This window comes from Notolepis coatsorum (assembly GCF_963971535.1).
Source record: "Notolepis coatsorum genome assembly, chromosome: 11".
NCBI lineage: Eukaryota > Metazoa > Chordata > Actinopteri > Aulopiformes > Paralepididae > Notolepis > Notolepis coatsorum.
The window spans coordinates 82,784,706-82,812,054 of record NC_140175.1 but is presented as its reverse complement, the minus strand read 5'-3'; the positions used below and the strand labels follow the sequence as shown (position 1 = coordinate 82,812,054).

The 27,349-nt window shown below is 42.2% G+C and overlaps 1 protein-coding gene across 1 annotated transcript in view; it reads left to right on the top strand.

Moving 5' to 3' along the window:
* Window positions 1–27,349, top strand: part of LOC311236763 (multiple epidermal growth factor-like domains protein 9) — a 167,302-nt gene that overhangs the window by 686 nt on the left and 139,267 nt on the right. The window contains exon 2 of the mRNA XM_084324514.1: window positions 351–555. Coding sequence (XP_084180640.1) covers window positions 351–555 — 205 coding nt within the window. The remainder of the gene's footprint in view (window positions 1–350; window positions 556–27,349) is intronic.

Here is a 27,349-nt window from a genome sequence, read left to right as displayed (position 1 = left end):
ATGCAATAATTATGTATAATTGTGCATAACCCCTAGTTTTTTTTTTTTTTTTGTATCATGGCTTAGTTAGGCTTGGGTACACATTAGTCTTGGACACACGCCTAGTTTCAGCATGCATCTTCCTTTTATCCCATATACGTAATATTATAGGAACACACACACCTAACCCTTATAGCGTGTGATTGATTTATTTAAACAACAAGTACACAACTCTGTTCCATGGAGGTCATGATGAAGACTGTTCAGAAACACTTCATAACACTCTACACAAGCGCATTATGTCTCCAATACAAACGAGATGATAGTTTTTTTTTAATTATCCCGTATTATCTTTCTTCTTTGACCTGCAGGCAAGATCGTGTGTAACTGCAGCCCCGAGGGCACGCTGGACCCAGACGACTGCGACCGTCTCACTGGCCAGTGTGTGTGTGTTGCTGGTTATACTGGGAGCCGGTGCCAGCGCTGCCAGGACGACCACTCCGCCACGGGTTCCGCCGGCTGTCTCCCCTGTCGCTGTGACCCGCTAGGTGCGCTCAGCTCGCAATGTGACAGCAGGTAAAAACTAAACTAAACTCTTTAGATTTTCACCGCATGCAGTTGGAACTCGCATGGGGCCACGTGTTTATGTTATTCATAAATAAATTAGGTCATTATTTCGTTTTTAAGTTGTCGTTTCAACGTGATCTTGACGCCCGAGATTTTAAAGAATGCCTCGCATTTCTTGACAAGTCAGAGCAAGTCCGAAGTAACGCTATAGGTATCTGGGAGTGCTGTGGTAAGGAAGCAGGCGCCGTGGGAATGCTGTTAAAGGGGCACCGCACTTCATAAAACAACAATGCTGATTTATTCAATAGTATCCATCTGCAGAATGTCAGCCCAGCACTCTCAGTCCCCGCGCTGTCAGGCCCCTCAGGAATTTGGGTCACGAGACCGTCACAGGCCTCAGCAGCGCCACCCACCCAATGGCTGAATTGGAGTATTGCACTGTGCGGGATTGATTGATTGATTGATTGATTGATTGATTGAAAACTTTATTAACAGATTGCAGAATGGGTACAGTACAGTACAGCTCAATACATACAATTGTTAAGGGGACAGTGTACAGTGTACATTGGAATACTGACAAAGCCATACTTGGTCATTTACTATACAACTGGGTTAGGACATTTGTGGGGGCCAGTTTCGAATTGCAGTCTCCCGTAGGTGTTCTTTGAGAGTGTTTTTGAAAGTGGGTAGTGATTCACATTCCTTTACAGCTTTGGGTAGGGTGTTCCTGCGGGCAGATCCGCGATGCGTTTATTTAAACTTTATTTAACAGATTGCAGAATGGGTACAGTATAGTACAGCTCAATACACACAATTGTTAAGGGGATGCAGACCAGAAAAAGACTTCCGTCTTGTTTACATCAGGGTCCCCCATTTTCAATTCATCATAAATGTACAGTTCCCTCCCCCTTGTATATATTTACTGTATGTCACAAATGTAACAGTACTGCATTGAGTATGTCATAAATGTCATTATGAATTGAAAATGGGGGACCCTGATGTAAACAAGACGAAAGTTTTTCTCTGGTCTGCATCCCCTTAACAATTGTGTGTATTGAGCTGTACTGTACTGTACCCATTCTGCAATCTGTTAATAAAGTTTTCAATCAATCAATCAATCAATCAATCCCGCACAGTGCAATACTCCAATTCAGCCATTGGCAATGGACCTGTCTCAAAACCCTGCCCTCTTTTCTTGATCCTCCAATCACAGCTGTCGCTTACCTCGGACTTCCTCGTACAAACAAAGTTTGTACGAGGAAGTCCGAGGTAAGCGACAGCTGTGATTGGAGGATCAAGAAAAGGGGCAGGGTTTGAGACAGGTCTATTCAGCCATTGGGTGGGTGGCGCTGCTGAGCGGGCCTGTGACGGTCTCGTGACAGCGTGGGGACTGAGAGTGCTGGGCTGACGTTCTGCAGATGGATGCTTCTCGATTTATTTGGCACAGTATAATCTCACACACATCCAAACACTCAGAATAGTTTTGCACACATTCATTTTGTTTGTCATTTGGGACATTGCATCCTTGTGTTGTGTTAATTCAGCTCCATGAAATGATAAGGTAGCAGTCCAAATAAGACAAGGTATTGCTACTTTATCATCTACATTATTTTATGGAGCTGAAATTAAACATAACACAAGGATCCAATGTCCCCAATGACATCACTGGTGGTGGCCATAACTAATTTACTCTCAATAACTGTCAAACCAAATTAATGTGTGCAAAACCGTTTCGAGTTGTTGGATGTGTGTGAGATTATGTGCAAAATAAATCAGCATTGTTTTTTGGTGAAGTGTTCCTTTAAGTAAAAGCACTGCCTCTTTCATGCGAGAGAAACTCGAGCAGGATAGATCACAACCGTACTGATACAACCCGCTGCATTGAGATAGTAATTATCGCAATGTCTGCTCACATGGGATGGGGTGTAGGTTTGAAATCTCCATCCATGATGGGGTGTGGGGGGTTGGGGGGATTTAGCAAGTGGAAATTAAGTGAACCAATGACTAGGGCTGGACGATACAGCAAAAATATTATATAGAAATATGTATCTCAGTGTTGACGTTATGATGGTGTTTGATGGTATTTAGGTTTCCAGTACAAATTATAATGTGATATGATATTTATTTTTTATGCCATTATCTTGTAATACAATTGTGTTGGTGCTGTTTAATTCACAAATATTTGAATACTGCTACAAGGAAAACTTTTTGATTAACTTAAAAATATACACAATAATATATATATTTTTACAATATGTATATGTCATCTCGTCACCAACGCAAGAGACACAGGGTTCGAATCCGGCTGTCGACGTTGCCTCCGGCTTCGGCCGGCCGTCATACTAACTCAATTGGCAGAGTTAGCAGGTGGGAAGTCGATGGGTGGTAATCTGGACGTTGTAAACAGCGACTCCTACAGGTCGGTTGGGGGACGCCTGCACAGCAGAGACAGGAAAATGGCAGGGGCAGTGTGAGCCTCCTACACGTTACTCCTCGCCAAATGAGAGTCCGCGCTGGCAGGTGAAAAGATGCGACTGGCTGCCTGCACATGTATCGGAGGGGACATGTGACAGGCTTCTATCCTCCCTACAACCGGCCAGTGGGGGGCACATGCAAGCAACGTTCAAGACAGGGGAGGGGAGAATTGGCACGGCTAAATTGGGATGGGAGAAAAATAGAAAAAAGCAGGAGAAAAAGTGGATAAAAAAATAAAATATGTATATGTCATGGAGTGGACGACTATATAGTAAAAATCCATACTTTTCCATGGATCCGTGAGGGTATATATCTTCATGTTCGGTATATTAATATATATATAAATATAAATACTCCCAGCCCTACCTGTGACCACTGCTGTAGAATGAATTTGCCCTAAGGCTGCATTATTTTCTTTTTATTTTTTAAACTTTTTTTTCCTTTTGTGTCATAGTGAACATCACATTGCATTGATCATACAGTATATACTTGATTCACATAGTCAATGACATTTGCCGCTCAAGCTCTTCCAGATTATTCAATTTGTTTTCAAAATATTCAACATAAACAAAATAAGCAGTATAAACCGAGTACGCCCCATAAACAACCCAGGGGAGGACAAATTTATAAATTTTTTATTTATTTGTTTAAAGGACATAGGGAAATAAACGAAAAAGAGGGAGGGAGGTAGGTCAGACTCATGTTAGTGTGTGTATCCAGGTACAAAGTTATACAAGTGACCATCTCTGCATAAACATATATTTTTTCAGTTGCAATTGTGCAGTCATTTCTTCCATTGTATACATCTGTCTCAATCTCTTGGTCCATTGTTTGACTGTAGGTGGTGATTTTGTAATCATGCCATAGTTATCATCTTCCTTGCTGTTAACAGTAACACTCTCAAGATGTACAACGTATCCCCATAGTATGTGCCTTTCGGTATACATCCCAAGATATAATATGATGGATTCAGAGGTATGTTTGATTAATTGATTGATTGAAAACTTTATTAACAGATTGGGTACAGTACAGTACAGCTCAATACATACAATTAATTGTTAAGGGGATGCAGACCAGAGAAAGACTTTCATCTTGTTTACATCAGGGTCCCCCATTTTCAATTCATCATAACATATATGACACACACGACATACAGATAGACAGTACTGCTACATCTATACATTTATGACATACCAGACACTGTACACTGTACATTGGAATATTGACAAAGCCATACATGGTCATTTACTGTTCTTTGGAGGGGGTTGGGTTAGGACATTTGCAGGGGCCAGTTTCGAATTGCAGTCTCCCGTAGGTGTTCTTTGAGAATGTTTTTGAAAGTGGGTAGTGATTCACATTCCTTTACAGCTTTGGGTAGGGCGTTCCACATTGATGTGGCATAATTGCGAAACGTGTTTAGTCCCTTGTTTGAGCCGAATCTGGGTTTAACATGATTTGTGGAGCTCCCTCTGGTGTTGTGATCGTGGTATTCACTGACCTTTGGGAAGTATTTTGACATGTACATGGGTACCTTGGTCGTGTAGTGTATCTTGTAGACCAGGCCCATTGCAAGTTGCTGTACTCTGTCGTCTACTCTAAGCCATCCTAGGTTGTCAAAGTGGGCAGGGGTGAGGTGGGTTCTAGGAGTCAGGTCAAGTAGAAGTCTGACCAGTTTGTTTTGAGATGTTTGTAATTTTGTTTTTAGTGCCTTTGAGGTGCTTTGGTACCGTGAGGTGCAAGCATAGTCGCGTAGTACCCTTGAATGAGTGCTCCTGCCAGAGTCTTCAGGGTATTCTTGTTTACCAGAGAGGAGATCCGGTACAAGAATCGAGTTCGTTGGTTGACTTTTTTTATTACATTGGATGCCATTTTGTCACAGGAAAGATTAGCCTCTAGGATGGAACCCAGGTAGGTAATTTCATCTTTCCTTGTGACAATATTGTCACCCACTGTAACTGAGAAGCCGTCTGTCTTGCTGAGTTTGTTATTTGAACCGAAGAGAATGTCAAGATCTAGAATGGTTTAAATCTCATTTTTGATATTCACCCAAAATGTCTGCACTTTTGGACAGTCCTAGAAAATATGTGTATGATCTCCAATCATTCCACATCCTCTCCAACATAGTGGTGAGGACCCACCAGCAAATCCGGAGAGAACTTGAGGAGTCCTAAAGTACCTGACCTTGACTTTCCAGTCAAACTCCTTTCACATAGGGCTATTTGTGAGCTTATGATTGCTTGAATGACTGTCCTCCCATTCTGCATTCTGCATCCCAAGGCTGTATTCTTATCACCCATTTTTCCTAGTATGCAAAAGCAATGAGGCATGTCACCCCCCCCCCCCCCCCATACACACACACGCACATACGCACACACATACACATATATGTGTCTCTGAGAACTACAGTCTGGTTGTTGCTGCTTGTGCTTTTCCCAGTCCCTGCCATGCAAACGTTTGATAGCTCTCTGCTTTGACACATAAAAGAAGCACTGTAGCAGTGCCGGCTCTGACCAATTGGCTGCCCTATAGGCAGGATTTTATCTGGCGCCCCCTTGCATCACAGTTTATTCACTACCAATATGCACTCACACTTTTGTTTTCACATTTTTCTTTTGTTGAAGATAACCCACAAAATCAAACAGTTAACATCAAAACAGTGAACAAGTGACATTATTATAATAAATAATATTTACAATATATTATCTTAATATTAACCAGTAGCCTACTGCCATAAATAAAGTAAGGTCAAATATAATTACAATGAACTTAAATAAAGTAAAATAAATAAATAAATAATTGCACACAAGTAGGCCTACTGGACACAAACACAAAAGGCACACAAGCACAAGGCTTCGACTTGCAACATACTTAGAAGCCCCCTCATCAAGCTCACTTTACAGTCTTACTTTCCTAACCTTTCTTGCAGCAAAGTCATCTATGACGTCATCATATGACAACTGTTTTGAGACCACATGATTTATGCTTATGATGGAAAGTCCACTGAGACGTTCTTGCACCATAGTAGATCTCAGGTACGTTTTGGTGAGCTTGAGCTTAGAGAAGATACTGCCTATGCCTAAAACCGGCCCTGCACCGGAGTCCCCTGCTCCATAGACGGGCTCCTCGTCCACATCAGACTTGGTGTGTGTGTGCTTCAAGGAGGCAAAAAGGAACATAATCATGGTCAGAATTACAGGGCAGACTACAATATATTTGCATTGGTTAGCGATCTAAATTATCAATCCATGCCAAAGCTGATATGTAAAATGTGAAAGATTCACACTCAGCCATGCTGATTGGGCAAAATGACATCCATCCTTTTTTGGTTGAAACAACTTTTAAGTTGAGTGTTGTGTTTATGCATAGTTAAAGACAGTATAGGTTGAGTACTTTATCATCTAAAGATGGTAAGTCAGAGTGTTGTGTTCATTCTTAGTTAAATACAGTAGAGGTTGAGTACTTTATTATCTAAAGATGGTAAGTTAGAGTGTATCTAAAAAAAAATAAAAAATAAAAAAATAATATATATCTAACCCTAACTAACCTTACTGTCATGCACTTGTCCTAATAAACTAACCTACACTGTAGCACTCAACACTTTGATGAACATTGTTACTCAGCTGCTAGAGTAGTGCCCTGCCTGATGACTTGTCGTACAGAACTTGTAAGTCGCTTTGGATAAAAGCGTCAGCTAAATGAGTTTATACAACGGCATGCAAATTTCTCGATTCTGATTGGCTGAAACAGTCCATTTACACGTCTTTATTGGCAACAATCCACGGTCCTGGGCTCAGGACCCGCCCACAACCGAATCACATATCACTCCACCGGCTCACTCCGGGAGAATGTTGATATAGCGCCAGAATGTTGATAGCGTCATAACGACTAAATATGAAGCGATTCTGTCAAGGGGAATGTGTTAGTCCTTTAAACAATGTTGGATGATGTAATTGATGGGTCTTGAGTCAATCTAGAACAAAAGAAAAATCGCGGATTGATTGATTGATTAATTGATTGATTTAAATTTCTACTTCCTTCCCACTGACTGCAGCGTTCACTCTCACACTGTCCGACGCTGGCGTACCCACAACACACACACACACACACACACACACACACACACACACACACACACACACACACACACACACACGCACACACACGCACACGCACACACACACACTCCTGTCTGCAACAGCGGGGGAGTCAGACTGAGAGAGAAGCAGCGCTGTTTTAAGTGAGCATGGTCTATTGAATTGATTGATTGGTTGATTGCTAATTTTATTACTGTACCCCTGGTTTCCAACTGGTTAAGTTTAGGCTAAAAGAAATAAATAAAAAAATAGGGCGAAGAAAACGTTTTTTTTCCTATAGGGCAAAGAAAACGTTTTAATTTGTTTTACCTACTTTATATAGAAGCATCTAAGAATGAAGTTCTATGGAAAGTAGGTCTGCATTCCCTTAACAATTGTGTGTATTGAGTCGTACTGTATTGTACCCATTCTGCATCTGGTAATAAAATTTTCAATCAATCATTCCAATAATACACAGTTGGATGTGTTAGTTGGTTGGATGCACTTCAAGCTGCTTCCACATGAGGCAACTTCTCTCAATCATTCCAATAATACACAGTTGGATGTGTTAGTTTGGTTGGATGCACTTCAAGCTGCTTCCACATGGAGGCAACTTGTCTTTTTTGTAGTTGTGGGAACTACTTTTTCTGGCGGATGGTTTTTTCAATAAATCTTCGATTAATGTGTGTTTATTGTATAGAAATAAGGTTGGATGAATCTGGCAGTTGTATAAAAGCTTTACACCACTTGCAGTCGTGATTTGTGAACAATAAACCATGCCTAGGGGGGGTCTAACGACCACCCCTAGGCATGGTTTATTGTTCACAAACCACTCCTGCGCGTGATGTAATGCTTAAGTAATGTTCATTCATAGTTAGTAGAGGTTGAGTACTTTATTATCTAAATATGGTAAGTTAGAGTGTAATGTTCATTCATATTCAAAGACAGTAGAGGTTGAGTACTTTATTATCTAAATATGGTAAGTTAGAGTGTTGTGTTCATTCATAGTTAAAGACAGTAGAGGTTGAGTACTTTATTATCTAAATATGGTAAGTCAAAGTGTTGTGTTCATTCATACTCAAAGACAGTAGAGGTTGAATACTTTATTATCTAAAGATGGTAAGTCAGGGTGTTGTGTTCAAGACAGTAGAGGTTAAGTACTTTCTGGTGATATATCACATTCACACTCCAAGTGATTTGGATTGACTGTACAACTGCAGATACATGGGCTGTCCAAAAAGCTCCTTGGTTCTTCAGTTCAAGGGTTCAATTGACCCTCAAAGAGCAACACTTATAATTTACAATCACATCCATCCCTGTCCCTCCTTCTGACGGGTCTTAAAAAAATATATTTTTGCATATCGAGAGTGGATGACGAGAGATGTGACCTTATAGCTAGCATTACACCCCCTGGCCTGAGATTCCATATTTATTTGTATTCATTATTCATTACGAACCGGTAGAACAGAGTTTTAAAGAATGTCTGCCGATTGTACTGGTAAAGAATGGACAGGCAGTCCGGTTTCTCCTGGAAGATGAGGGGGTCCTGTTTGCCAGTGATGTGTGTGCATAATGGAGAAGCAAGGGGCGGGGGTTGCTCAGCAACCACAGAGGGTGAAGCCCCCCCCCCCCCTCCCCCTGGTTGAGTGTTAATGTACGAAGGGAAGGATGAGTCCACTGAGGGACATTTAGCTGGATGGAGGGATAGCCAAAGATGTACCAGCAGCACACACACATGCACGCATGCACACACACACACACACACACACACACACACACACACACACACACACACACACACACACACACACACACACACACACACACACACACACACACACACACACCAATTTGTTTTTAATCTCCACGAGGTGGTAGCCTGGAGGGCATCGTGTAATCGGTCCAGTGTGTGTGTGTGTGTGTGTGTGTGTGTGTGTGCTTGTATTTGTCCGCAGCAAATCTCGCAAACTACAAGGCCAATTGCCTCCACCACGTGGCTATTAGTTAAAGTTATTGAGTGAACAGCATACATCAACTGCAGTGGCGTATAGCTATAGACTTCTCACGCGTTTTGGTGTTTTCCCCGAACAAATGGTAGGCAATATCTAACGTGCAGGTTACTGTCTGTCATCTGTCCTTGTCAGGCCATAACTAATGTGTAGCTACTGTCTGTCAGCTGTCCTTGGTAGGTCATATCTAACGTGTACTAGCTACTGTACTGTCTGTCAGCTGTCCTTGCTAGACCATATCTAACGTGTAGCTACTGTACTGTCTGTCAGCTGTCCTTGCTAGACCATATCTAACGTGTAGCTACTGTACTGTCTGTCAGCTGTCCTTGCTAGACCATATCTAACGTGTAGCTACTGTACTGTCTGTCAGCTGTCCTTGATAGGTAATATCTAACGTGTAGCTACTGTACTGTCTGTCAGCTGTCCTTGCTAGACCATATCTAACGTGTAGCTACTGTACTGTCTGTCAGCTGTCCTTGATAGGTCATATCTAACGTGTAGCTACTGTACTGTCTGTCAGCTGTCCTTGCTAGACCATATCTAACGTGTAGCTACTGTACTGTCTGTCAGCTGTCCTTGCTAGGTCATATCTAACGTGTACCTACTGTCATTTTTTCTTTCCCGCAGACAATGATCTCTGTGTATGTTGTGCGAGTGTGTTTGGATACTGGTCATTATAATCAATGTATTGGTAATAGATGGTGTCTGCATTTGTTAAATATTGTAGGTGTGTTCCTTTGCTCTGTGAGAGAGGGAGAACAAATGTGTGGCTCCTGCATCTCCCAGGGTTGTTGAACGACTTGTGTGCCATGTTGTCTCCACCCTGTGATGTTCAGAGGATGAGGCTCGTTGAACAAGCTGTCTGTCAGGATATTCAGTATCAATACCTCCAGGAAGTAAGTACACAACACCATGGCTCTTCTATTGCTGATGGATCTATTCTGATTAGGTTCAGTCATGCAATCCACAGTCGAACTGTACAAAAATATATGCAATGTAATAAACACAAATAGACTGTAGGCTATAGACTGTGGAAAGCTAACATACTATGTAACACAATGACACAAAATAAACGTAAACAAAATAAATAATAACCTGGCTGACTATGAGGGAGTCCACTTGAGCAAAAACAAAGCTCCAAAAAACACAATAAAAAAACAAGCCCATCAATTATACAATACGAAAATGTCTTAGCTTCACGTATCTTCCTCCCAGAGCCTGGTGTCGAGTCTAATAACAGTGCTCCCAGTGAGCCCAACCTGTGCAGTACCAAAAGGTGTTCGCATGCAGCACCCAAACTTTTTCCTGTGCAACACGAAATTAAAACAAACTTTCCGCACAGTCCCAATACAAACAAAAAATATTCAAGAAAATGTATTACTGAAAAATATGTAACATCTTCATAATCAGTTGGTATACCTTCATATTCAGTTGGTATACCTTCATATTCTGTTGACCTTGAATGCATAATATTGTATCAATTGTTCTTTTATTTGTCTTCTTCATGAATATGAACCAAAATTAGTTGAAAAATGCTAAACCATCTCACTTCACAAATCATGTACATTAAGCCTGATTGCTTTTTTTTAACATCATCATTATCTACACTGACCAAGACCTAGTTCCAAATGCCTTCCCCCTTTAATTATGTTTATGATAAATAAAGGCCAGTATAAACAGAAACAGAGAAACATTTGGACTGTTGGATTATGGACACAATAATTTTACTCCTTCTTTCCTTCTAATCTTCATTCTAATCTTCCTTCTTTCCTTCCTTCCTTCCTTCCTTCCTTCCTTCCTTCCTTCCTTCCTTCCTTCCTTCCTTCCTTCCTTCCTTCCTTCCTTCCTTCCTTCCTTCCTTCCTTCCTTCCTTCCTTCCTTCCTTCTTTCCTTCCTTCCTTCCTTCCTTCCTTCCTTCCTTCCTTCCTTCCTTCCTTCCTTCCTTCCTTCCTTCCTTCCTTTCTTCCTTCCGTCCTTCCTTCCGTCCTTCCTTCTCTCTATCCCCCTTCTCCCAGCGGTATGGTTTCAGGCTGTGTGAAGTACAGGTGTAGAGACAGCTCTGTATAGGAGTGTGATTCAGGCTGTGTGACGTACAGGCGTAGAGGCAGCTCTGTATAGAAGTGTGTTTCAGGCTGTGTGACGTACAGGCGTAGAGGCAGCTCTGTATAGAAGTGTGTTTCAGGCTGTGTGACGTACAGGTGTAGAGGCAGCTCTGTGTAGGAGTGTGTTTCAGGCTGTGTGACGTACAGGTGTAGAGGCAGCTCTGTGTAGGAGTGTGTTTCAGGCTGTGTGACATACAGGCGTAGAGGCAGCTCTGTGTAGGAGTGTGTTTCAGGCTGTGTGACGTACAGGCGTAGAGGAAGCTCTGTAGGAGTGTGTTTCAGGCTAGGGCTGGGCGATATAACGATAACGATAAATATCGCAATATATTTTAATAATCGATATCGAATATCGATTTTTTTTTTTTTTTATACAAAACCAGAGACAGTGGACAGACTTGTCTTTCTTGCCTGCAACTTAAAGTAATGGCTTTGCTTGTCCAAATGACAATACTGACCAAATTCAGATTTCTTTTTCTCTTGTCCATTTATTTTGTTTGCTTTCTAATTTAAAATACATTTTGAAACCGTCTGTACACAGTAGGCTATGTGTGCTAGCAGAACTAGACTCCAGTCACGAGTCACAGTGCACATGTGCGGTGGTTTGTCCACCAAAAAAGCGCCAAAAGATCGAAAATAAACTAGCAGAGCCAGAACTGTTCAACTCCTCTGGAGCCACAGCCAGCAGAGAAGCCGGTTTACTTTAGCTTTTAAACCAGCTGCAGCCTGAGAACTGGAGTGTGAGGGGATGTAACACTAAAGATGGCGGCAATGACAAAGAATTGCTGCAAAATAAACATACATCTGTTGTTAAAAAAAAAAAAACGTTTTTTTTTTTTTATTTTTTTTTTATACTTATAACAATTCGATAATTATCGATATCGAGAAATAAAATAAAATTATCATATCGTTATCGCGATATGATTTTTTTCCATATCGCCCAGCCCTATTTCAGGCTGTGTGACATACAGGCGTAGAGGCAGCTCTGTGTAGGAGTGTGTTTCAGGCTGTGTGACGTACAGGCGTAGAGGAAGCTCTGTATACAGGGAACAAACTTAACTTTTTGACTTACCAGCCATTTGGCTGGTAGATTTTAAAAACTACCAGCCAGGCAGATTTTTTACCAGCCAAAAATTATAAATAGCTTTTTAGTATATCGCCATGTGTTATTATTACTATATAATACTCTCATATGCTATTTTCAATTAATATCATAAACAACATAAGGAATATTAGCATAATTTTGAGTGGACTGAAGGAATGAGTCAGCGTTAATAGTTTTAAATGCAAATAATTTATTGAAACATAGAAGTGGGGTCGGGACACACACACACACACACTGCTTCAACTCACCACCCCCGCATCATTGTATTCTAGTCTGTCTTCAAACTTCCACTCCTCTCGAAACTTTTTTATATTTGAATATCAACATTATCTGTCCATCCTCAGTAATCCTCAGTTTACTATAATATACTCCTGTCCTGAGTCCTGACTAGTGACTTCGTCTTTCCAAACGCACGCACACACACAGGGAAGGGGAGAGTGCCCCCCCATTTACCTTTCCCCAGTCCACACTGTCTGCTGTTCTCTATGGCTCTGCGCCTCTGCCTCTGATCAGGATTAGCTTGTTAGCTTACGCTAACGTTGTAGTGATTGTAATGGTACATAAACGTTAATTTCGGGCGATGTGGGCATAAAGGAATGGCGATGGTGCAATGCATGTAGATGCATTTGACCCGTTGTGAGAAGAAAAAAAACACCACAGACTTATTTCGGGTCGTGTAGGCGCACTGCTGTGTAGCGCTGCTCTGCTTTCAGAAGCACGGACTGGGCGGATATGACTGGCGGAGTTTCTACAGGGTTTTTCAAAATAAGAGTATCATATGAACCGGACGTTGCTAGCTGCCGGAGCCATAGATATTATGACTGGAGCTGCGCTTGGGGCGGAAATGAGACCCGCACAGGATTTTCAAAATAAGAGTATCGATATGAACTACACGCCAGGTGTTTCAAGTTCAAGTTTTCAAGTTTCTTTAATAGTTGTCATACAGAAGTACAGAATACTTTCATACAAAATGCTTCTTACTGTTACGCTCCAGAGACTGTACTAGACAAGATAGTATCAAATAACATAGTATAGCATGTAATTTAGAAGTAGAAAATGAGGTCACAGTGTTCAGTATAGACATATGTACAATGTTCGATGCAGAATAGACGTAACTGAGTTACCATATAATATACAATACTATGCAGTGTACTAATGTACAGTACTATATAGTGCAAAGCAGAAATGGGATGAGGTACAATTTAGGTACAATTTACAGTAAGGTGTACGAGTTGTAGTGCAATCCTTCATCAATAAATATAAAGTGTGGGGAGTGGGTGCTACAGTGTGTTTGTTTAAAGTGGGTGTGTGCTATAAAGTGTGTGGAGTGGGTGCTACAGTGTGTTTGTTTAAAGTGAGTGTGTGCGTGTGGATGTGTGTGCTATGTGCGTTTGATGGTTGTTGTTGTGTAGTGTTCATTGTTCGTTTAGCAGCCTGATGGCCTGGGGATAGAAGCTTCTTCTGAGTCTTTCTGTGCTCGCCTTGAGACTCCGGTATCGCTTGCCTGACCGCAGCAGTTCAAAGAGGCAGTTGTTCGGGTGACTGGAGTCTTTAATGATTCTCTTAGCCTTGCCCTTGCAACGCTTGTTGTAAATGTTCTGGAGGGTGGGGAGCCCCCCTCCAATTGTGCGTTCGGCTGAACGTGTCACTCTTTGTAGTCTGCTTCGGTCTTGTGCAGTGCTATTCCCAAACCAGGATGTGATGTTGCCAGTCAAGATGCTCTCTATTGTACATGAGTAGAAGTTCTTAAGGATCTTCTGACTGACTTGGAACTTCCTTAGGCGCTTGAGGAAGTAGAGGCGTTGTCGTGCCTTCTTCACAACACTGTCAATGTGTGTGGTCCATGTCAAGTCCTCGGATATGTAGGCTCAGAGGTACTTAAAGCTGTTGACTCTCTCAACCGGTGCCCCGTCGATGCTGAGGGGGCTGTAGTCCTTGACCCCCGACCTCCTGAAGTCCACAATCATCTCCTTTGTTTTGCTGACGTTCAGGGAGAGGCTGTTTTCCTGGCACCATCCCGCCAGGACCTTGACCTCTTCCAGGTAGGCCCTCTCGTCGTTGGCAGAGATCAGGCCCACCACCACTGTGTCGTCAGCAAATTTGATGTTTGTATTGCTACTCCGCTGAGCCACACAGTCGTGTGTGTACAGGGAGTAGAGGAGGGGACTCAGAACACAGCCCTGGGGGGCCCCTATGTTGAGGGTGATGGATGAGGAGGTGCAGTTGCCTGCTCTCACCACCTGGGGTCTGCCCGTCAGGAAGTCCAAGACCCACTGGCAGAGGTCATAGTTCAAGCCCAGGTCCCTGAGCTTGGCTATGAGTATGGAGGGGACTATGGTATTGAATGCCGAGCTGTAGTCGATGAATAGCATTCTCACATAGTTCCCCTGCCTCTTGTCCAGGTGTGATGCTGCTGTGTGCAGCACATGGGCTATGGCGTCCTCCGTGGACCTGTTGGGGCGGTATGCAAATTGCAGGGGGTCCATGTTGATGGGGAGGGAGGAGCAGATGTAGCCCTTTACTAGCTTCTCAAAGCACTTCATGGCTATGGAGGTGAGAGCTACAGGGCGGTAGTCGTTGAGGCAAGCAGGCTTGGATTTTTTGGGTACAGGGATAATAGTGGACTTCTTCACACCCCTTCCTGACAGGGAGCGACGCGAGCGAGCGTGATTGCGAAAATGATTAAAATGTATTCGTTTCAATCAGACTATCCTGACCTGCTGCGAGCGTCAGCGAACTGAGCAGCGATGTCGTTCCCCCCACAGATATTCGCTCGCTGTGTCTCTAGTTGAGCGATTACGTGGACGAGTCCCGCCCCTAAACACTTTTTATTGGTCAAGAATCGCAGCCCCCCCCCCACGTGTGCTTCCAGGTAACACACACACACACAGACACACTCGGACACGCGCCGCCTCATATCAGGACAGTGTCGCGCGCGATTTCGTCTCTAGTTCGCTCGCTCGCTCCCTGTCAGGAACCGGTGTCAGGCAGGTGGGGATGACAGCCTGTTCTAAGGACAGGTTAAATATGTCAGTGAATACCGGGGCCAGTTGGTCGGCACAGACTTTTAGGACGCGGCCGGGGATGCCGTCCGGACCTGCTGCCTTCCTGATATTCACTTTTTTAAAGGTCCGCCTCACCTCATGCTCTGTTACCCTGAACACTGAGTCTCCATCAGCAGCAGACCCCCCCCCCCCCATTGCCGTGGCTTGTGGGCTGGTGTTGTTATTACCAGCATCAAACCTTGCATAGAAGGTATTGAGGTCATTTGCTAAGGAGATGTCACTGTTCAGTTTGAGGGAGGCGCCTTTGTAGTCTGTCATCGTTTTGAGCCCCTGCCACATAGCTCTAGAGTCAGCCTGTTCAAACTGGAGTTCAATTTGATCCTTGTAGCGCCGTTTGGCCTCTGTCACTGTCCTCTTTACGTTGTATCGCGGGAGGTGGCGGGCAGACCTCTCATTTTTACTCGCCAAACCTTAAATCTACACTCCATTCTCCACTTGCACAATCTCAAAGTAGCCATTTCCGGCTGACTTCCGGTTGCCAATAGTACTTCCTGTCCCATCCAAATACATTGGTTTTAGCTACTTTTCTCCCCTTATTTAAACAACTTTGTCGTCACAGAGAGGCAATGAAACGTTTGTATTATTATAGTATAGAATGTATTTAATAAGCAAACGTTTGTCAGCAGGGTTTTTGGGCTGTATTTCATGTAAAAACGTTTACTGTTAGTTTCCTTGCTCAGCCAGCATTAGCTAACAGAAGCTAGTGGTTAAACAGGCCGGATTAGCTTTGAGCTAACTATCTTTCCCGACCCATGTATTCATTCCATTCTAAACATGACCCGTCTATATAACATTGAGGAACAAATTATAAGTGTGTGGGTGTGTGTTTTGGTGAACATTGGACTGCAACAGAAAATGCATCACAGTTACAGACAGTAGCTACTGTTAGCTGCACTCAGGCTGGCTGCACTCAGGCGGCGCGATCAGCCTGTTGGACAGGGAATGAAGATCTCCAGCGAACACTTCATTGCCTCGGATTATGTTGTTGGGGGTGGAAGGTTTGTCCAGAAGACCACTAATCAGCTGAAGCCTGATGCGGTTCCCTCGGTCTTCGACAGACAGACCGGCGCAGGCTCCAGTTAGTTAGCACCAGCCAGGTATCAACGTTAGCTCTCAGAACGATAGCCAGTTAGCCAGCACCAGCCAGGTATCAACGTTAGCTCCCGGAACGATAGCCTGTTAGCCAGCACCAGCCAGGTATCAACGTTAGCTCCCGGAACGATAGCCAGTTAGCCAGCACCAGCCAGGTATCAACGTTAGCTCTGGCTATCGTTCTGAGAGCTAACGTTGATACCTGGCTGGTGCTGGCTAACTGGCTATCGTTCCGGGAGCTAACGTTGATACCTGGCTGGTGCTGGCTAACTGGCTATCGTTCCGGGAGCTAACGTTGATACCTGGCTGGTGCTGGCTAACTGGCTATCGTTCCGGGAGCTAACGTTGATACCTGGCTGGTGCTGGCTAACTGGCTATCGTTCCGGGAGCTAACGTTGATACCTGGCTGGTGCTGGCTAACGTTCCGGGAGCTAACGTTGATACCTGGCTGGTGCTGGCTAACTGGCTATCGTTCCGGGAGCTAACGTTGATACCTGGCTGGTGCTGGCTAACTGGCTTTCGTTCCGGGAGCTAACGTTGATACCTGGCTGGTGCTGGCTAACTGGCTATCGTTCCGGGAGCTAACGTTGATACCTGGCTGATGCTGGCTAACTGGCTATCGTTCTGAGAGCTAACGTTGATACCTGGCTGGTGCTAACTAACTGGAGCCTGCGCCGGTCTGTCTGTCGAAGACCGAGGGAACCGCATCAGGCTTCAGCTGATTAGTGGTCTTCTGGACAAACCTTCCACCCCCAACAACATAATCCGAGGCAATGAAGTGTTCGCTGGAGATCTTCATTCCCTGTCCAACAGGCTGATCGCGCCGCCTGAGTGCAGCCAGCCTGAGTGCAGCTAACAGTAGCTACTGTCTGTAACTGTGATGCATTTTCTGTTGCAGTCCAATGTTCACCAAAACACACACCCACACACTTATAATTTGTTCCTCAACGTTATATAGACAGGTCATGTTTTGTAAACTAACGTTATGTTTAGAATGGAATGAATACATGGGTCGGGAAAGATAGTTAGCTCAAAGCTAATCCGGCCTGTTTAACCACTAGCTTCTGTTAGCTAATGCTGGCTGAGCAAGGAAACTAACAGTAAACGTTTTTACATGAAATACAGCCCAAAAACCCTGCTGACAAACGTTTGCTTATTAAATACATTCTATACTATAATAATACAAACGTTTCATTGCCTCTCTGTGACGACAAAGTTGTTTAAATAAGGGGAGAAAAGTAGCTAAAACCAATGTATTTGGATGGGACAGGAAGTGCCATTGGCAACCGGAAGTCAGCCGGAAATGGCTACTTTGAGATTGTGCAAGTGGAGAATTGGCGCTTGGCGGGTGCTTATTTTGTTCCCTGTAATAAAGTGTGATTCAGGCTGTGTGATGTACAGGCATAGAGGAAGCTCTGTATAGAAGTGTGTTGCAGGCTGTGTGATGTACAGGCGTAGAGGAAGCTCTGTGTAGGAGTGTGTTTCAGGCTGTGTGACATAGAGGCAGCTCTGTGTAGGAGTGTGATTCAGGCTGTCTGTATAGAAGTGTGATTCAGGCTGTGTGATGTACAGGTGTAGAAGCAGCTCTGTGTAAGAGTGTGTTTCAGGCTGTGTGACGTACAGGCGTAGAGGAAGCTCTGTAGGAGTGTGTTTCAGGCTGTGTGACGTACAGGCGTAGAGGAAGCTCTGTAGGAGTGTGTTTCAGGCTGTGTGACGTACAGGCGTAGAGGAAGCTCTGTAGGAGTGTGTTTCAGGCTGTGTGACGTACAGGCGTAGAGGAAGCTCTGTAGGAGTGTGTTTCAGGCTGTGTGACGTACAGGCGTAGAGGAAGCTCTGTAGGAGTGTTTCAGGCTGTGTGACGTACAGGCGTAGAGGCAGCTCTGTAGAGTGTGTTTCAGGCTGTGTGACGTACAGGCGTAGAGGAAGCTCTGTAGGAGTGTGTTTCAGGCTGTGTGAAGTACAGGTGTAGAGGCAGCTCTGTGTAGGAGTGTGTTTCAGGCTGTGTGACGTACAGGCGTAGAGGAAGCTCTGTAGGAGTGTGTTTCAGGCTGTGTGACGTACAGGCGTAGAGGAAGCTCTGTAGGAGTGTGTTTCAGGCTGTGTGACGTACAGGCGTAGAGGCAGCTCTGTGTAGGAGTATGATTGCAGAGCTGGGAATACACCAGAATCTATTTCCTCACCCCTGTCGCCAGAGGTAGTGGATGCAGGCATCCCCAATCCACATAGTTTGATCTGAATGTCATTGGTTCGTTGGTGTCCCACAGCCCGGCTCATCACCAGAGCCCCTCCCACTAACTTAATTATAACTCCAGCTCAGTTCATAGTATTCCATTATATCATCATCATCATCATCATCATCATCATCATCACATACATTTTGGTGGGCAAGTGATCATAATCAAATAACAGGTGATCATATTTAAATGTTACTTGTCCTTTTCGGACAAGTTATGTTTTTTTGTAGGTTCTTATTGATTTTTGTTACCGGGCAGACCGGTAGAGAGAGAGAGAGAGAGAGAGGAGGAATGGGAGATAGACCGGGGAAGACATTCGGCAAAGATCACCGGGTCCGGGAGTCGAACCCGGGTCGGCCGTGTTGCACCGTAGTGCTGTATGCGGTGCGCCACTCGGGCGCCCCAGGTGATCATATTTAAATGACTTAAAACAGATTACATTAGATTACATTTTATTGTCATTGCACAGCACAAATACAGTACACCCAATAAGTTGGCATCTAACCCGAGTGCAAACTAACAGTAAAGTGCATAGTACTATACAATGTAACATGTGAATATGTACAGTATATGTGACGAGTAGTAAATATGCTAGGCTAATGTATACAGACATATTAGTAAGTATGAATACACTATGGTATTAAATTAAACCATACTAGCCAGTGGTATAACTATACAGATATAGGTAAAAGTATACAGTGTGTACAGTATGTGTATATATATATGCATATATATATATATATATATATATATATATATATATATATATATATATATATATATATATATATATATACAGACAGGTAAATGTATACGGTGTATAGAGAGTTATTGGACATTGCCATCCTAGAGTGTTTTATGGTTAGGCTATATTGAGGTAGGTAGTTATGAGTAGAATGAATGAGGTAGGTAGTTATGAGTACAGTGTAAGACAGTTGTAGGCCAGTGTAGGCAGTAGACAGGTATGGATTGAGATTAAATCACATCATTGAATCGTCATTAAATGACAACAGAAGCTGTGTTGAAATGCTATTGCGCCATATTGTAGCGAAATGACAACACAGCATGATAGTTAGGGATGGGTACCGAATTCGGTACTTTTGAGGTACCGAACCGAAACACGTCGGTACTACCGAGTATCGAATCAAGTGAGAAACCGAAAAAATAAATAAAAAAAAATATTTTTTATTAATTTATTTTTTACTTTTTTTTTTTTTTTTTTACTTTTTTCTTTTCATGTCAACGTTCACACGCACAATATATGCTTACCTAGGATTTGACTTGATTCAACAACAAAGCAGTCGGAGCAATGACAAGCCGAAAACTGTCGAAATTATAGTTATTTGAAGTTTGGATTTTTTTTTTTACGACTGAGGTAGGTAAATTAAATTTCTTGAGACTAAAGTACCGAAAAAAGGTACCGTTGGGTACCGGTATCGATTCACAGGTACCGGTACCGGTACCGGTATCGGTTCAAATGTGAAAGGTACCCATCCCTAATGATAGTACTATGAATAGCCTGACTTGTGATAGGAAATCTCGAAAGAATTCCCCCTGAGAGGAAAGAAATGATATGTAGAAATGAGGTCAAATTCCCCTGTAAACACTGCGACTGAGCCTGGAAGTGATATTGTGGAGCTATACTATACTGTATCCTTTGATCTGAAGTGATATTGTGGAGCTATACTGTATGCTTTGATCTGAAGTGATATTGTGGATCTATACTATACTGTATCCTTTGATCTGAAGTGATATTGTGGAGCTATACTGTATGCTTTGATCTGAAGTGATATTGTGGAGCTATACTATACTGTATCCTTTGATCTGAAGTGATATTGTGGAGCTATACTGTATCCTTTGATCTGAAGTGGTATTGTGGAGCTATATCTTATGTCTGGCTTGATCTGAAGTGACATATTGATTGGCAGTGGGAACAGCTGCCAGTCAAAATCAAAAGCCCATGCAGTGGTAATACTGGCACACTTCCCCACTGTCATCTATAGGTTCAGAGCATAACAAGGTCAAATTAAAGGAATTTTATTTTGCATAACACCAGGGAATAATTTAATTTCCTGATTTAATTCACTAGATGTTAAGCCAATGAAAGAGTGAGTGACTCTTCTGATCATAGATTTAACTTTCCCCCTGGTATATCAGGGTCATATCTAACACTCAGGTTAATTCATTCATTCAATCTTGAGTTGATCTAAAAAATTACACTGAGGGGCAGCCCTCATTTTCAGTGTCATCAAGCATTTACATTCACATAATCATCATAAATGTTATTCAAAATAGAATATAAAAAAATAAAGACGGTACTAAAAATTATAGAAAATAGATACATTTAAAACACTAAAAACATTTCTTTTTTTCTTTGTGCAATTTAAAAACAATTGCAGATTGTGGCGACCCGCTTGGTCACCAGTGCTCTAAATCGAAATTGCGAGGTCCTTGGTCCACCAAAACATCCGAGAACCACTGGTCTAAACTAGAGCCAGACTGATTCATTCTTTTATTTTTTATTTTGAGAGAATATGTGTTTTAAAGTTACTAGAGAGATCATCAGACGTTTTGGCAGTGACTTCACTCATTTGTAAAAAAAAAATATATATATATATACCAAGCTATTACTTAGATATAAAAATTAATTCATCATTAGTGAACATATTTAGAATAGAACATGCAATGCAAACTAGTTTGGTTCCAATATAATGAAATTATTACATTATTACATATTCATAATTTATTTTACAGATGGCTGGGGGTGGAAGAAGTAAGGATTACATAATTTTTTAAATGAACAGGTTACACCTTGCATGGCTGCCTCTCCTGTTGGTGTGTGAATGTGTGAGTGAATGGGTGGATGTGAGGCATAAGTTGTAAAGCGCTTTGGATAAAAGCTGTTATAAAAAGAAAAGAAAATCCATTTATCATCTACTCTCTTCATGGCAAACATTTTGACATGTCAAAGTAGGGCAAACACAGGTGCGGCAAATATCATTAATAATGGGTCTGTTTGATTTACCAGAGATGTGCCAGTGAGGCCAGCGGTGACGATAGTCATAGACGCCTGCGCAATAGAGCACGCGAAGCAGCTGCTCTACGACTATTGAACATGGGGGGGCAAACGTCTGATTTTGCTCCCCCACTTTTTGATCATATGAAAAATATGATATACCCCCCCCTCCCATATATAAATCTAACCATAACTACGTAATTTCAATCAAATTAATAATACGCAATGACACTTAATAGCAAGTTTTTAAGTTTCCAAAGATTGCGACCCCCCCCCTGCTCCCCCATATGGTTTGATCCAGTGCCTCTCCAAGTCCAAACCCCAGCAGAGCAGACAGTGGCGCACGGCGCTGGCGCTGCAGGTAGGCTGAGTGTAAATATCAAAGGCCACAGAAGTGTGTCATTTGGTGGCAGGCAGGATTTTCCAGTAAGTTGTTTATGATTGTTAAGATTATTTATGTTAGACATGTCGTTTACTATTGAGTGGTAGAGGTTCTACCACGCAATACAATAAAAGTGTTTCACATCCCGAAATGCCATCTGGTCATACCAATAATAATAATAATAATAACAAAGTTTCCCTCTGGTTGGCATTAGCTTTAGTGCTAGCCGCTAGCTAACGTTGTCATATATCTAGATATGTGGTGTCGTCAGCTGGATAACGTTGACTTCGTTTGCAAATTTTGACGTTCGCGAGCAGGGCCGGATTAACGACGGCCGCGGCCCGTGGGCCTTTAGTGATGAGCCCCCCCCCCCAATTTTTTTTTTTTTTTTTTTTTTTTTTTTTATTATTATAATAATAATAATGCAATAAAAGTCTGAAAATGAAGGGATTATGTCCATGAGTGTCATTTTTAGAAATTAAGGCCTGCCTCTTATATAAGCCTCTCTAATAAAGGCCTGGTGCTCTTTGCAGCTGAGGTAAATAGAAGACCTGTCCTATATTTGAGGATTTACGGTAAATCAAGATGTTCAATTATCTTAAGGTACAATACCTGAAATGAAAATGTGTGTGTGTGTGTCCAGCCAACCAGGTAACATGGCAGAAAAAAGAAAGAATACAGACATCGGAGCATTTTTCAGTACACCAAAACGCAAAGTAAGAACCCTAGTAGCCTAATAGCTCAAAGACTTAAAGGGCGGGCTCCACAAATAATGGATTGCACGGTGATAATTGCACCTTTACTTACAATTCATTATGAATTGTAAATGGGGGACCCTGATGTAAACAAAACAAAAGTCTTTCTCTGGTCTGCAATCCCTTAACAATTGTGTGTATTGAGCCGTACTATATTGTACCCATTCTGCAATATGTTAATAACATTTTTAATCAATCAATAACAGATTGCAGAATGGGTACAGTACAGTACGGCTCAATACACACAATTGTTAAGGGGATGCAGACCAGAGAAAGAATTTCGTCTTGTTTACATCAGGGTTCCCCATTTTCAATTCATAATGAATTGTAAGTAAGGGTGCAATAGAAATGTTTCATAATGATGTTCAGTGTATTCATAAGTGTATTGCTCTCCTTAATGTAGAATGATATGGTGACTGTACAGACTCAGGAAGGAGAGAAAGAGACCAAAGAGTTACAGGTAGTGGAAATATCAGACAGTCAGCTTAAAGTGTAGGATATCATAACAAATTAAGACACAAATACTTGGATTATATATCCCCCCCTCTCTCCCTTTCTTTACAGAGTAGCATAAAGATTGTGTATTCAAACCGGTTCAGTGTATTCATAAGTGTATTGCTCTCCTTAATGTAGAATGATATGGTGACTGTGCAGACTCAGGGAGGAGGCAGAGAAGGAGAGAAAGAGACCCAAGAGTTACAGGTAATGGAAATATCAGACAGCTTAAAGTGTAGGATAACATAACAAATTAAGACACAAAATAGGCTATATTTACAGCAGACCCTGTTATTGTTCCTTGTTGGTATTTTTTCTCTCTTTCTTATTAAAAACTTGGCCTATTTGAAAGGAGATTGATTTAATAAAAATAAAAGAGCAAAAAAAAAATATACAGTATATATACAGTATATAAATATATATATATTAATATATTATTATTATAGTAATTGGCTATCATACTGCAATATAAACTGAGTTTTATAGTGAAAAGAGCAGCTTTATTGGTCAAGATTGAAGGCTCTATACTGCAGGAAATTGCACGTACAGGTTCATTAAATGAAAAAAATATCTGCCGTGGAGGGGGTCGTGCCGGACACCCTCCAAACCACCCTAGCATGTCAAAAAAATAAAAATAAAATATAATAAAAAAAAAAAATAAGATTGCACCCCCACTTTCAACTATAACTAGGCGGCCATGACGATAGTCAATATGACATTACATCAAAATGTCTGCAGCGAAAATGGTCTATGACTGCGTTCTTGTGGTGCCAGGTATGTGTTTCTATATAGAGCCATAATTGGAGATTGCCCAATTGATCTCACTTCTCTGTTGGAGTGGACGCGACTCTGGACCCTATGGTACATGTTCCAATGATTGGCTCACACATAAAGCACCTAGAGCTTGTACTGAACTTGGGAAATCTGCTTTTAGCTTCTGTGCTCCTGACATGTGGAACATCACACAGCAAACTCTAACACTCAATACTTTGGTATCCTTTGGTTTAAAATCCTTAATCACCAACCATTCCACCATAATCTGCAGTTGTTTTAATTTATTGTACACACTCTATTATGATTGCACTCATTGTATATTGTATTGTTTTTTGTACATGTATTGTATTTATTATGTTTGCATGCTCAACGTAATTTAAAATGAGGGCTTGCCCTCAAATACTTTTCCAGTTTAAATAAAGATTGAATGAATGAATGAATGCATATTGGATGGGTTTCCAACCTTTTGCACAACCTACCAAGTTGGATAAATGATGTTAGAAAGTCGAGAGGACATTTTGATCCCGAACTGCTGAGTTGTGACGTTATGCCATTTGACCATTGGCTAGTTCAGCCACAAGCAAAACCAAAAGTGGAGAGAATCATATAATCTTTGGTAGAGTGTGGTAGAAAACAATATCATTAACTTGTTTAAAGCGATAATGTGTATTTGTGGCACCTGCTGGCCACGAGCGCTAGTGTCTCTGTGTTTTAAATACATTTCTCATGAGCACCTTTGATCTGTTGCATCTGTGCAATGTGTATTTGTTTTCCATTGTTGTGTGCATGAAGAAACCATCATGTCTTGATCACTCCAGGCATACGTCTGGTATTGTGATAAGTCTGACCGAGCTGGTCCTACCAGACCATTTGAGGTCATAGCAGCTAAAGTGAGTGGTATGTTGCAGTGCTGGTGGTCAGAATTTGTTCTGTACATGCTCTGGAACCTAATTAATTTATGTAAAAATTACACATTGTCACATTAACAGTAGTGGCCTAAAGCCATAGTTTCTGTGTTTCAAATTATTTACTTGGTTATTAGTATAACATTTCATCCGACTTTGGCACGTGAACGCTATAGCAGGTCGTATGACCCGTCTCCAATGCCACTGTAGCCAGCAGCATTCACCTCATCAGACAGGCTAGCGTTAGCCTCATTAGCACTGCAGGAGGAAATGGCTTCAAATCATGGTCCTGCAGCGGCTTGGGAAGGGAGACGCTGGCTCTGCTGTCAGCGCCACCAAGCCATCCCCACGGTCAGTACTGCACACGGGCACCGAAGCAGACAGTCTGGGACACTTACCAGTGGGAGAGCCATCTCTGGAGAACTAGACAATTAATGCCTTTTAGAAGACTGATGATGGGAATAATCAGAAAACTCGGCCAGGGAAGAGCTGAGGAGAGTCTCTGGGGTCGAAGGGCTTCTTCTGATCTTTCCTCAGTGTGTAGACAGGAGCCATCCTGTAATACGGACATGCTTTTTGATGTTGTTTTAGAGTGCAATTTAATTCTTTTGCTGAAAAGCTGGCATAAGATGGCTGGTACACAAATGTGGCAATATGTCTGATCATACTTATCTGTGCATTCTAGTTTTGAGTCCGCTAGCTTTGAGTCCACTACGACCTCCGAATCATACCATATCTAGCTAGCTAGACTCCCCCTCCCCCTCCCCCTCCCCCTTCCCAGTTTGTTGGGTAAACTATAAAAAACAATAACAAGGAAGCAGGGATGCAGGTGACCTCACTGGCTTTCACAGGTCATAGCTGACATCACTGGCTTTCACATGTCAGAGCTGACATCACAGGTCGTAGCAGGACTAGATTTTAATTTAAGGCTAGAGTGAAGATAGAGAATCATTGGAATGATGACACCATAGGAATTTGTAGGTGCCATTCTATGTTAGTTTATCGGCAGTCTTAAGAACATCATTGTTTTTCTTTTTAGCTTATTCCATGTTATTTGTATGTAGTTGAGTGTGCATAGTCCTCATTCCAAATGATTAAATAGTATGTGTAGCATTTAATTAGTTAAATTGAATGACAACCGCGTATATAGCATTGCGCTAAATTGTTGAGAAAACTGATATCAAAATATAATTTTGTTCAATGGGTTGACATTTGAATAAAAGATGTCCAGAGAAAATGTTTAAATTTTACAGAAGTTTACTATAATCTTTGACAATTAGAAAAATTCCATATACTGATGCATCAGGAAAATAAAACTTGGCCATCTGCCAGTTTATAAACCAAACAGGTACATATTTTACCAGGATGACAATTGTTACCTTATTAGGAAATGTGTCCACATGTGTGACTAATTAAGAAAGGAAGGTGTGGGGGATGGTATGTTGAGCATGTGTAATTGTGTACAAGATAGCACATGAAATGATTTACTATCATGTTTTTCGTCCAAGTACTCCAAACCAAGTATTTAAACACGTAGCTTGACTATGTTTGTGTGTGTGTGTGTGTGTGTGTGTGTGTGTGTGTGTGTGTGTGTGTGTGTGTGTGTGTGTGTGTGAGAGAGAGAGAGAGAGAGAGAGAGAGAGAGAGAGAGAGAGAGAGAGAGCATGTGTGCATGTGTGGAAGAGAAAGAAATTACATTAGTTCAGTTGCATAAACTTATTAATCATGACTAAATATTTGATTAATTACATCCATATGCATAAACAAAACAACACTTTAATCAACCCTCTTCAAAATGCGTACAGTATGAGACTACTATGCTGGTTCTCTAACGAGTCACACCGGCTCTCTAACGAGTCACACCGGCTCTCTAACGAGTCACACCGGCTCTCTAACGAGTCACACTGGCGCTCTAACGAGTCACACCGGCTCTCTAACGAGTCACACCGGCGCTCTAACGAGTCACACCGGCTCAAAGTGCAGTGCCAAGTGGGGTTCTTTTTCCTAGAGGTCATGAACACAGTGTCGATGTGCCAAGTGTGCCAGTCGTTCAGTACACTATTGTGCCCTGTTCCCAACATTTGCTGACAATTGCTCTAATGCAGCTCTCAGTTTTTGCTTGGGTTGCTGTCCTCAAGCCAGCCCCTCCTTCCACAATGTGCAGATAGATGAACATGGCTATTTTTCAGGCTCAGTTGCAGCGGGACTATTCGTCCGCAGTGGCTCTACTCAGGATAATGCATCGGCCCATGTCTCTGCTCAGGAGCAACACAAGGACATTGCTGCGGCATTTACAGTATATGGATATAATATCTTTTCCCTGC